At 43.4% G+C, this 12,939-nt stretch overlaps 1 protein-coding gene across 2 annotated transcripts in view; it reads right to left on the reverse strand.

The window, feature by feature from the left end:
- CHRNB3 (cholinergic receptor nicotinic beta 3 subunit) overlaps positions 1–8,117 on the reverse strand; it is a 31,611-nt gene extending 23,494 nt beyond the window's left edge. The window contains exon 1 of one of the 2 annotated variants that reach the window (XM_007097172.2): positions 8,038–8,117. In XM_007097172.2, the coding sequence (XP_007097234.2) occupies positions 8,038–8,092 (55 nt within the window). In that variant the 5' untranslated portion in view covers positions 8,093–8,117. The remainder of the gene's footprint in view (positions 1–8,037) is intronic. The other variant, XM_042982655.1, reaches the window with a different exon arrangement.
- Positions 8,118–12,939: the final 4,822 nt, after the last annotated feature.

The following is a 12,939-nucleotide window of genomic DNA, read 5'->3' on the forward strand; positions in this document are numbered from 1 at the left end:
CTCAGTGCAGAGCCCCACAGGGGGCTCAAACTCATGAACCATGAGATCAAAAGTTGGATGCTTAATGGACTGTGCCACCCAGGTGCTGTTATTATTGCTGTTTTAGATATAGCCCCTTTCTTCATATATCCAGTGCCCTATTAATCTCCTACAACAACTCATTCTGCACTGTATGGCTTACCGTAGGAAACCTTTTCTTCTGCTGAGTGACACATGATGGGCAATGATCATGTACCAGACACCCTGAAGTTTACCCAGTAAAACCCAAAGATTCTTAGCAGGAAGAAGAGCAAACATTCCTAGTATGTACACGAGAACTTCACTTTACTAAGGGAGTAGCAATTCAAAATGCACCCTTTTTTAAAAAAATTGAACCATAAATAGCCTACAGCAGTATATTAATTTCAGGTATACAACATAATGATTCAACAATTATGTACAATACTCAGTGCTCATCATAGTAAGTGCAATTACGATTTGTCACCAAACAATGTTATTACTGTCTTATTGACTGTATTCCCTATGCTGTACTTTTCATCTCTGTGACTTATTTTTTTGTAACTGGAAGTTTGAAACCCATTCATAATGCTCCTAGGGGTAAACAGAGGTGTCAATAAGATGGGTTACATACTCGGGCTGCTCCCACCCCTTTCTCTTATGTTCCAAAAAGTATATGAAGATGCAAATGAATGATGGAGAGAGCTTATGTTTGTGCTTAGTTATCTGAAAAGCTAACTGTTCTCAGGGAGCCTGGGCGGCTCAGTCGGTTAAGCATTGGACTCTTGATTTTGGCTCAGGTCGTGATCTCATGTGATCTTTGTGCACAGCACAAAGCCTCTTTGGGATTCTCTCTCTCCCTCTCTCTCTGCCTCTTCCCCCCTTCCCTCCCCCTCGCTCTCTCAAAATAAATACATAAACTGGAAAAAAAAAGCTAACTGTTCTCAAACTTTGATACTTCAGTTCTTAACAAGCAGAGCAGCACGAAGGAGCAGGTCAGCTGGGTGGCTGCCAGGACAGCACTCTGCAAAACCTTACTGGAAGTGGAGGGAAGGTAGGAGTTGAAATTCCCCAAAGCCTCCTGAGGGATGGAGTGTTCACCTGCTCAGGCTAAACTTCACGAATTCCCTACCCCACATCTGGTCTTAACTTCCTTCAAAATACATCATAACTCTTATTCTTTCCCACCATCTCCACTGGTACCACCTGAGTCACAAGTTCCATCATCTCTCTTGGATTCTTGTGCTCCTTCTTCCTGCCTTCCACTCTTGCCCCCTTTACAGTTCATTTCCTGCTCAGCAGATGGAATCAGCTCTTAAAGGCAGAAGAGGTTTATGTAAGTTCCTGCCCAAATCCTACAAATGGTTTCCCATCAAACGCAGACAGACATCTCACATCGTTGCCATGGTTTCCCAGGCTCTTGTATGGCCCCTATCCTCTCCCACTCTGCCCTCACCCCTCCCGCCCAGAGCTTCAGGTACATCTGCTCTTTCTAGAACATGCCTGTAGGCTTCTGTTTGGGGAAGACTCTTGCCCTGAAGAGGAATCCATGCTCATTCCTTCATTTTGTCCCATCTTTGCTCAAATGTCATTCTCCTTGAAAGGTCCTTCTGGGTTACACAATCTAAAATCCCTCCTCACACTTTATCCCCTCAATGATGCTTTATCTTGCATGGGAGCACTGGAACATATTATATGTTTCTTTGTCTATTGTCTGTCTGCCCCATTGGAAAATGCCAGCTTCATGAAACCTTTCTTACTTCTGTCTCCCAGTTCCATGGGGCAGGCACATCATGACTGCTGAGCACACCCTTGTGCAACAACATAGTGAGCTACTTTGCTAAGTGGTGTTTGGAGAATTTGGGCCAGAGCTGAATTTATCTGGAGGGGAGAGAAGCAGGGAGGTCACAGCTGTCCTCCCTCGGCCTCCCCTGGCAGGAGAATATTGTTGGGTGGGCACCATGACAGTGACTGCTGGTTACCTGCTCAACAGCCACTTACCCTTTCTTTTTCAGTAACAGATGCTATGTTTATTCAGAATTGAATGGTGCCAGCTTAAAATGTTCCCTTCTCAGGCCCCTTACAGCTAGGGATGGCCATACGACATATACATGCCACTTAAATCCAAACAGAAGCCACAGGGTGAGGTTTGTAGGAAATACTGTCGAAGAGGATGGACTTGGTCCAATATGCACACTTCACCTTTCATCTTTCACCCTTTGCTCCCTTTTCTTCCTGCCTAGAGCTAGAACATGGCATCTAGGGATCTGGCCACCCAGGTATCTCACAAGCCTGATGAAAGCTACACACATAAGATGGCAGAATAGAAGGGCAGACAGAGCGCGGGACCCTGATAGCACTATAGGACCATCAACCAGCCCAGGACCGCTCGCCTCCAAATTTCTTTGTGTGTGAGAAAAACAATCTTCCCTTTTGGATAGGCTCTTATGGCCATTGTTACACGAATCTGAGTGTAGTCCTAGTGGCCAAGAACCCAACAGTACTGCCCTTCCCCAAAAGCCCTTGTGTCCCAGTTCAGCCCAGTGAGAACAATTTACTTAAGACACCACCTCACAATGGATGGAGACACTCCAGGAAGGGTGAGAACAACTGAATAACGTCTGAACCAACACACACACACACACACACACACACACACACACACACGGACTTCTTAGCTTGGACAACTCTAAGCCATTATAATTCTGGACATATGAGAGGGATCCTGAGAACAGAAATTGTACTTTTGAACTCCCTTTCCTGGAAGGAAAATCTTACTGTCAGTTTGCAGGGAGGTAGACTTACACATTATGACCTTGACAATCCCTAGCTCTTGCCACCCTCAAAGCTGTACCCTCTGTGAGAATGATTAGATCCTGCTCTTTGTCGGGATCCAAAGGGAAATAAGCAGATTTGCTCTTTCAGGGACCTTCGTATGTTTTGACCCATGTTGCCAATGTCAGAGGGTGAGCTGTTGTCTGAATCAAGGCACAAAAAGCATAAATCTGTACTGGCCGTTATGGACTAAATACTTGTGTGCCTTCAAATTCCTGTGTTGAAGTCCTAACCCCCAATGTGACTATATTTGGAGATAGAGCCTATAAGGAGGTATCTAAGGCTAAATGAAGTCATCAGTGTGGGGCCCTAAATCAATAGGACTGGTGTCCTTATAAGAAGCGGAAGAGACATGAGAGCGCTCTCTCTCCCCATGCAAGCACGAGGAAAAGCCAGGTAAGGACACTGCCAGAAGACAGCTATTTACAAGCCAGGAAGAGAATTCTCACAGAGACCATTTTTGCTGACACCTTGATCATGGACTTCTAGGCTCCAGAACCGTGAGAAAATAAATTGCTGTTCAGCCACACAGTCTGTGGTATTTTGTTATGGCAGACTGAGCTGACTAGACCCAAACAGACCTTACCAAAAAAAAAAAAAAAAAAAAAAAAAAGCCAAAGTTTTAATGCTTTCTGCCTAAATCTTCAACCTTCCTGAACTTCCCCAAATAAAAGTTGAGGTCATTGATGTTACTGAAGCAGATGTAGACGATAGCTCTGGAAATTTTCTAGTTTGTCCTTGCAAAATAGAACATTATAACGAAAGGAAATTGTTTCCACTGTTGACTCTTTGAGACTAGCGACTCAAGAAATACTTTGTGATATTTGGGGAAAGAACAAATGAAGGAGTTAACGCACAAAAGCTCCAATGGCACTTTCTGTGCACAGAGGGAGGAGGAGGCAGAGTGACCCCAGCTCACTGATCTAGAGGATGTAGAATCGCAGATGTTCTCAGGATTTCTAGGACAAGTGGTATCTGTTTTAAGGAATATCTGGATCCCTGAAAATCTGTGTGTAAACCAGTTTTGCAAATGGACTTGTATTTTAAATAAATTAGAAAAGATCAATATTCTAAGATACATCTCAGCAATGCACTGACAAGTCAACAAACTGCTCTTGGAAGCTGAGTGACTCCCTGAGTGGGTGCTTGCATTTCCCGAAGCCCGCTTTATGAAGGAGGGATGGGAGAACATTTGTATTCATAAATAATACCAGCACTAAATAAGAAGGACAAGTGAAATGATGACGAAGTGAAGACAATGGAGCTAGAAAGGACTTTGAAGATGTTCTAAGTCCCTCTTTTTACAGATGAAGATCCTGGGGTGCCAAGAGGGGCAGTGACTTACTCAGGGTCAACCTAGTTAATGAGTGGCAGATGTGTTCATGTCTTTGAACATAAATTTGTTGTTATTGCTTTTTTTTGTTACTGTGTTGTTGTTAGTATTGTATTTACCAAAATACTTTACTTTAAAGCGATCTATTGCCATGAAGAATGATATTCTAAAACCAGGTCGCAGATAATATTTGTTTGATGGTAGACAGACACTCAATGTTGGTGATGGTATTCCATAATCCAACTCAATCTCCCTCTACTGCAGTTGGGACCTGGCAGCTGGCTTGGCCCTGGTGTCCCTTGAATGGGCACTGAGGTCACTCTCCTTAGAGATGGACACCCAATGCTTTATAGTGGGAGCAATCCTGCTTCAGACTTGACCATGGTCCCCTCCCTTTCCTTGCATTAAGTCTTGCTTTGCACCCCTTACACACACACACACACACACACACACACACACACAGACTCATACTCACACACGCACAGTCTAATGCACATCTTCAGAGGATGTGTGCTGCCTGTTACAGCTTGTCACCATTTCTTTTGGTAAAAAGGAATTTCATTGCTCCCTTAAATCCTGATTCGCCCCCTTTATTCTTCTCCTCTCCCTATTTAATCTTTGTCTCATTTTCTTTGTCAAAATATTTCTCTTGGGACGATGTAAGCAACTCTGCAGGTGGAAGGCAAGAAGAGGGAGAGCACATGCAAGTGATCAGACAGGTGGGGAACTCTCTGCCTGATTCCAGTAATTTCCTCCATGTGGAACTCAGGCTGGGAAAGTGCTCTAGGAGGGCACTCTGCTCTTGGCTCTGGACATGGAGTCTCTTGCCAAACTCGTCACTCGTTAGAACAAGAATCCAACAAATATTTATTTAACATTGAGAGCCACTGGACTCAGATTTAGATATATGAGTTTTGGTCTTGTTTCCAAACCACGCAATCTTCATTAAGCAAGGTATTTAACTTCTCCCAATAACAATAAAATGGTGGATGATTGGTAAGCCCCTACCAACTCACACATGCTTTATGTCCATGAAACACCCATAAAATATGACCTATTAATGCCCAATATTTACTATTCTGAAGACACAAAAAAGAGCCAATGTTTAAGATGTGCCATTGATTGGAGGACATCGCTCCTGGCTGCCATTTACTGCAACAGAAGAGGCATCTGGGTAAAGATAACTGAAGCTATGAAGGGATTAGACAGGACTCACTACCCATGAGGAGGTTAGGGCTCTCTCAACCCCTATAAGTGGAATCATGAGAGATTTGGATGAGGTACCCAATTCCAACTTGAGGCAAAGAAATTTTCTTTGAAACTTATAACTTGACCTTCTGGCCTCTTTATTCTTCTTGACCATGTTTCTTTTCCTTTCTTCAGGCTCTCAGACTTTCTGGGCTCTCCTCACCCAGTTATCAAAACCCACATTCTGGGGCATCTGGGTGGCTCAGTCAGTTGAGCGTCCAACTCTTGATTTCAGCTCAGGTCTTGATCTCATGGTTCATGAGATCAAGCCCTGCATCAGGCTCTCTGCTGTCAGTGCTGAGCCCACTTTGGATCCTGTTTCCTTCACTCTCTGCCCCTGCCTCACTCATGCTTTCTCTCTCTCTCTCTCTCAAAAATCAACATTAAAAAAAAAAAAAACACTTTCTGTAAAGTTTTGACAAGTTCATGCACGCTGAGGTATAAATAACTGATAAGACTTAATCAGTGAAAATTCACATGCTTATTTATGGTTTTATTGAAGACAACATCATTGTTTATCCTTAGCTAAGAGAGTAAAAAAGTTATTAAGACTTTTAAACCTTAGCAAATATGGTTGGGAGAGACACATTTTTTTTTGTTTTGACACTTTTTGGTATATTTTGGTTTTGTCCTTCTATTGTCACCAGCCTGTCCAAAAAAATCATACCACAAATAGGCTGGCTTCTGCTGTCAACACATAGAGCTCACCCTCAGGGTGAAATCAAATAATAAATATTGAATGGATTCTTGCTAGCGTGAGAGTTTATTAGAATGATTTTGTTTTTCCCCCTTTCTCATATCCCATGCTGGAATCATTCCTAGGATACAGGACACCCTCAGTAAATATTTATTGAATGAATAAACACATGTCACCATGTGGTAAGAATGATGGGAAGATGAGTAAGAGACAGTCCCCTGTTTCTGGGAGCAGACACAAACCCACAAAGCATGAATTCGCAACAGAAGAGATGTCACATGGCCATACACAATTATTCTTTCCACCAAAGCCAGAAATATAAAAATGAGGGGTTGCCCCTTGTGATTTGGAAAAGGTAGTTTTGTGTAACAAAAAGAAACCTTTTCCTTTGCAATGAATAGTAAAGTTACAAAACTTAAGGAAAGGTGGTACTGATCTGAAAATAGAAATAGATGCCAATGGATCTCGAAATATCCACAAATGTGAGAGTTACTACAGGTTATTACATAGATTGATTATAGATCTGTGACAGACATCCACAGCACAGTATAAATTCCCAAACTCTTGCAGCCTACGCAATGGAGAATGAGTACCAGTCTCCCCTCTAATTCCAATTTTCTTATGTAACCATCATTGTGTGAGGAAGAGGATCATAGATGAACTAAGAGGGTTTATGCCAACTCCCCCCACTTACTAGTGAGTGACTTCCCTAGGGAAAGAATGGTAAGAACCCATTCTTTCACAGTAAATAGGATAGCGCATTAAAGCAGAAAAACATCAGACACATGTGTATTAATTGTATGCTAAAACACACAGAAGTTGATGATTATTTTTACGACTGACCAACTGCATTTCAGACTTTGCAGGAACCAAATTTAGTGATATTTGAAAGTGGGTGTGATGCCCTCTGCACTTAAAAACTACTGGTTTTGAGTCCCCAGTATGAGGAAAGGCTACATTTTTAAAGATATGGTAATGTTCAGGTATGTTCGTGCCTAGATTTGCAATCTAGGATTTATTCAATCTAGGATTTATTTCAGGACTTGGGCAGATCTCAGTGCCTCTGGCTCTCCATCTGAAAATAGCAGTAGTCAAGCATGGCAAAAATACTAGCGAGAAATGAATACAAATTGCTAATGGGGCAACAGTGTGTTCTTGCCATCTGGCTCCTGGCTCTAAATGGTTTCCGCTGCAATGGGAAAAGATTTGTGTTCTGAAGTTACATAAAAAGGGAACTGATTCCCAAACCCAGATAACTGGCAGGTGCAAATGACCATCTCCCCTAAACTTTTCAGTTATTTTCTTCCTCTTTCCATTTCTCTTCTGTCTGTCTCTCCCTCTCTCCTTTTACGTGCTCTCTTCCTTTATTAAGAATTCCCCTACTTTCAGGTAGATAGTAGTCACAGAAAACTCACACATGTTCATAGACATTTGATACATACTTTTGCTTCATTGTGATATACAAACATACTAAATATATCTACACACAAATTAAACTTTGTAGATAGGTCTACAGGATAGATGGGATAAAATATACACACAGATATAGTGATTATTAGTAGATATGATATAAAAATGTTGATGTAGTAAATTGCTGTGCCAAATATTTTAACAATTCTGAGTAGCATTCAGGGCACTGGGTAATATTTTTCCTGCTTTTATATCTTCCAACCAAGTTCATGATTCAAAAGCAAAAGCACAGTAAATGACAACAGCATAAACATTATGGAATTCATAGGTGTGATGATTTCTTTAGCAATAAAAGATTTCCTAGAATTATTCATTGGAGCCACATTTTAAAAGTTATCCTAAAGATGCCTATACATTACATTTTATCATCCTAACATTATGAATACTGTATTTCCACCTCCCTGGCTTAAATAGTTTTGCGGTGATGAAGTTTTAATTTACTCTAACTTGAGCTTACCTGAGGGAATGACACCAAGGACAATGAGCAGCAGGATGAAGGCTGGCAGCATCATGATGTCAGGCTAGGAAAGATAATTTCTTCCTTTATAACAATATAGCATTTCCATCAGAAAGGGAGGTTTTGAAAAGAAAATGCAGTAGTTCAAAATCCGAAGTGGAACCCGAGGGGGAGACACCTGAAGTGGGAATAAGACCGTCTCACACCATCTCACGTCAGTGCGATGGTTCTTAAACTACACTTCATTGATTTCCAGTGAGCTGTCAGAGCGTGTAAGTCTAAAACGTATCTCTGGGTCCTAACTCCTGACTTATTAATCTGCTCTCTCACAAGGAGATTCAGGGCAAAAGGGAAAGGATGAGGCTGGACCACTTCTGAATGTTCTGTGGTATTTTGCTCACGGTTGGAGATCTGAGCAAAGGAGAAAAACTACGTTTTATCACATGCGTCGCGGAAGTTAGTGAGAAGTTTCTCATACATATTATTCCTGTATTGTCTCTTTAGTTTGGACTTGGAGCTTAGGAATAATGACTATGAGGGGGTTAAGAGGTATAAAATTCCAGGTATAAGTCACGGGGAGGTAATGTACAGCATGGTGACTATAGTTTGTAATACTATTGCATATTTGAGAGTTGCTAGAAGAGTAGATCTTAGAAGTTCTCATCACAAGAAAAAAGATTCGTAACTATGTGTGCTGATGGATGGCAACTGGCCTTATTGTGACCATTTGCAATATGTCCAAATATCGACACCTGAAACTGATATAATGTTGGATGTCTATTATACCTCAATTGACAAAAAAGAATAGTGAATATATCCTGTGCCTCTCATGACTAATGTGTTCTAACGTCAGAGCATCCTCTGACGTTCCCTTGGGCCCACCAGATCCACCTTATCTTCTACAGGAGAGAGTGTGGTCGGAGCTTGGTCTGGTTGTTTCCCTAATGGGACTTGGAGGCTGATAATGCCACTCTTTCTTTGATTCACCTTCTTCACAGCAGATCAGATTTTCATCTAGTTCAGTGGTGTCCACACCCAGAGGACCCCTCATAAATTCAAATCTAATGAATGGACAACTGTAAGTTAGGGCTGGATACAGGAGATGGCCAGGTGGGAGCAGGTACCGATGGGGACCAGGTGATGGAGTCCCAGGCTCCAGGGCACTGAGGAACTCCACTTGGGCAATACTGAGTCCATCTTTGGCCCTCCATCTTGTTTTTGCCTCTGGGAACAGGTGGCAACATGTTAGATAACTAGTAAACAGCCCTTCTGGGCACAGCTGACACCATCTTAGGTAACTAGTAGAGCGTCCCTCTGGGGCACAGCTGGAGCTATATTAGATAACTATTAGACAGCCTCTGTGGCGGGCTGGTGTGCCACCTTAGATAACTACCCTGTGGCCACACCACCATGCCCCTCACTCCATAAAATCTGGGGATTAAGGTCTGGATGGCTGCACAGAATAGGAGTGGAGATAGCTTCGTAGTGCCCTGGATGGTTGGTCCATTCGCTCTCCTGATTGCCCTTGCCAGTAAGCTACACTGAAGAAAAAGCTGTGCAAACGGTATGGCGTGCCTTGCTTCAGTTTTCAGTACGAAAGTGCCTCTCAGTCTGTAGGATACATTACTGACCGTCCTCCACTTTCTAACACTGATTTCATCCAATTAAAAATTTTCTTGATGTTCTCTTATTAAGCCCACACTATGTGCCATCAGCAATTATCAAACCCCAGGCCCTGCTCAGTAATATGTAATCAAAACAGCCCTGGCTGAGGAGGTAGGACTCTGCTCCTCTCTGAGAACCCCTGAGGATGAGGCTCTGTTCTTTTGTTCCTGTATCTCCACTTTCTCTCCAGTGCCTATCACGGGAAATGCTTGAGAGTGTTGCTTGGAAGAAAGGAGGAAGAAGGAAGCAATCAGACATTGATTTCCTTTGCATCTGATTTCCTATGCATTGTGTTCCAGGTCTGCTGTGAATTTACAACTGTCTCGGGTGTAAATTAGCCACTAACCCAGAGGTGCAGGAAGTGTCACCTTTCTTTATTTCAATGAATCAAATGAAATGAAGCTTGCCCTTCCACTGAGCAGGTAGAAGAAATCAGTCTCAGTCATTACAGGAGCTCCCTCCTCTCATCTAGGGTAGCGAAAGAAACGGGAAGGCTTATGTGGTCCCCAAAATACAGGGTGGGCTCTGCAGACTCTAGTCCATCTGGACCACAGCAGGTGGGTCGGTGGCCGGCCCACATGGTCCTCTGGAAGTGGCAGTTGTGCCCCCCTCAGCTTGGTTCTGCCAGAACCGGAGGTCTGAGTGATAGAACGCCCCCTTTCTGAGCCTCCACACAGCCACTGCCACCTGAGGACGGCCGCCTCCATCGGTGCCACCATGGCAGCGTGATCCTGGCTGCTGCAGGGATAGCCAGCCTCTGGCCCCTTCTGCAGTTTTTTGCAAAGTTCTCACCCTTCTCCCCTACAGCTTCCCCTGTACTCATCTTGTCTCCCTCCCACACTAGAAACCTCAAATAATCTTTTCAGTGAATTTAGACTTTTAGTGAAAGCAGACATCAAATAAACAGGAAGAGAAGTTGTCTTTATGCAGCTTCTGCTGTGAGTCCATGGAAACATAAGGAGCCCTGGAAAATATAGGAAAGAAACACACAAGGAACAAAACACAAATCCTTATCTCAAAAAATCATCCTGTTTTGAACATGTGTGCATGTTCCCTCACCTGTCCAGTGATAAACCTGTCCAGCAATAAACATGAGCTGACAGCTGCCTGGGCTTTGGTGTTGGGTCTATCAAATCAGAAATAATCAGAGGTCTGGGATGCCTGGGTGGCTCAGTCAGGTAAGCATCTGACTCTAGGTTTCAGCTTAGGTCATGAGTTCACGATTCGTGAGTTCAAGCCCCACATCAGACTCTGCACTGACGGTGTGGAGCCTGCTTGGGATTCTCTCTCTCCCTCTCTCTCTGCTCTTCCCCTGCTTGTGCTCTCTCACTCTAAATAAATAACTTCAAAAAAATTACTTAAAAAAAATAATAATCAGAGGTCTCCATTATCAACAGAGGACAAGTTTACATTCTAGGACCCCAAGCAAAACCTCTGCTCCTCCATCACTGACCCAATGTGCAACCTGTGAAGAGTAAGGTGGCTCGCTGTGAGGCTCTGGAATGCTCTCCAGACCACTTCCATAGGACATGTACACACAGCAGTCACAAAAACAAAACTAAAGGTGAGAGAAAGCAGATTGCTTTCAACTGAAGATTTGAAAAGTTACAATCAGTATTTATTTATTTATTTAGATTTTTTTTTTTTTTTTTAAGATTTTATTTCTTTAATGGTATCTGGGTGGCTCAGATGGTTAAGCATCAGACTTCGGCTCAGGTCATGATCTCACAGTTTGTGAGTTCGAGCCCCGTGTCCGGCTCTGTGCTGACAGCTCAGAGTCTGAAGCCTGCTTCAGATTCTGTGTCTCCCTCTCTTTCTGTTCCTTCCCTGCTCACGCTCTCTCTCTCTCTCTCTCAAAAATAAGTAAACATTTTTAAAAAATTTAAAAATAAAATATATTAAAAAAAATTTTATTTCTTTAAGTAATCTCTACAACTTGCAACCTTGAGATCAAGCGTTGCATCATGCTTTACCAACTGAGCCAGCCAAGCACCACTGATCAGCTTTTTTAAAAACTTATTTATTTATTATTTATTTATTGAGAGAGAGAGAGAGAATTCTTTGGGTTTGAAACGTATTAACTCAAAAGGCCTGGAGAGAGAGCACTTTAATACAAAAGGGTTGACCGCTTTCCTTCCACTGCTCTCTTGTGTGTGACGTCCTCCCAATAGGCATCGCTCTCAGAGATTTGAAGTTCATGGCTTATTAAATATATGTTAAATTATTTCCTGAGACCCAGCCTTGAGCCAAGGGGCTCCTGGAAAGGCTTTGCATTTCTCCAGCATTGGTGTTAACAGCGAATAGGACCCAGAGAAAGGACTTGCGACGATGGACATGCGGTACAGGACTTGGGGGCCCCCTGGTGGACTGTAGATCATACTGCAGTCTTAGGTCAACAGTCTCCGTTTTTAAAGGTTGTATGCTTTAGAGACTATTCGTTCCTTAAATTTTAAATTAAAAAAAATAAACTAAAATAAACACAGGCTGCCCAAATCCAAAACTACGCATCAGAAGGCAATGGGTGTTGGTCTAACAGCTCCACGCATCCTCAGCTCCCAGCAAGTTGGGGCAAGCCCCCTGCAGTAGCCCCAGACTCCAGGCCTGGAAGGAGTTGATGCCCGCCACTGCGCGGGAACCAGGCTTGGGAAAGCTGGGAGCGCCCACCGCCGGGAACGTTGGCGGTCACTGTGGGAAGGACGGCTTGCATGGAGAAACCACCGCTACGCTTACCACACACGGCAGGGGTTCCCAAATCTGTCTGTGCTTTCCCAATCATTTGGGGGAACTTCTGAGAAACACACATTCCTGGATGCTTTCCCCAGGAATTCTGGATCCGTGGGTCTAGAATGCGGCCCACATGGTTTTGAAGAGAAGCCAGGTTTACTGCCACAGACCACGGACTGGCATTGTCCTCCAAGTTAAGCCGCCACAAGGACCAGGAGGAAACACTTGATGACAGTGGGACAAACCACAAGAAACCATCAGGCAAGGAGGAGGGCTGAGGGGGGGGTGCCCAGCTCCAGGAGACCCCAGGGTCCCGTATCCCCGGGAGGACTGCCACCTGTAGGGAGGGAGGGGGACTGCTCCTGTTCTGTTGCAAAGAGGTTTAGAGAAGACAGTATGGGCGACACAAACTTCCACACTTTACCAAGTGGTCAGAACAAAAGGCAGGAAGTCTTTACAGGGTAAAGAAAGAAGACCAAGGAGGAGGCAAAAGGAAATATCTTGTTTGGGGTA

This window comes from Panthera tigris, chromosome B1, assembly GCF_018350195.1.
Source record: "Panthera tigris isolate Pti1 chromosome B1, P.tigris_Pti1_mat1.1, whole genome shotgun sequence".
In the NCBI taxonomy this organism is placed as follows: domain Eukaryota; kingdom Metazoa; phylum Chordata; class Mammalia; order Carnivora; family Felidae; genus Panthera; species Panthera tigris.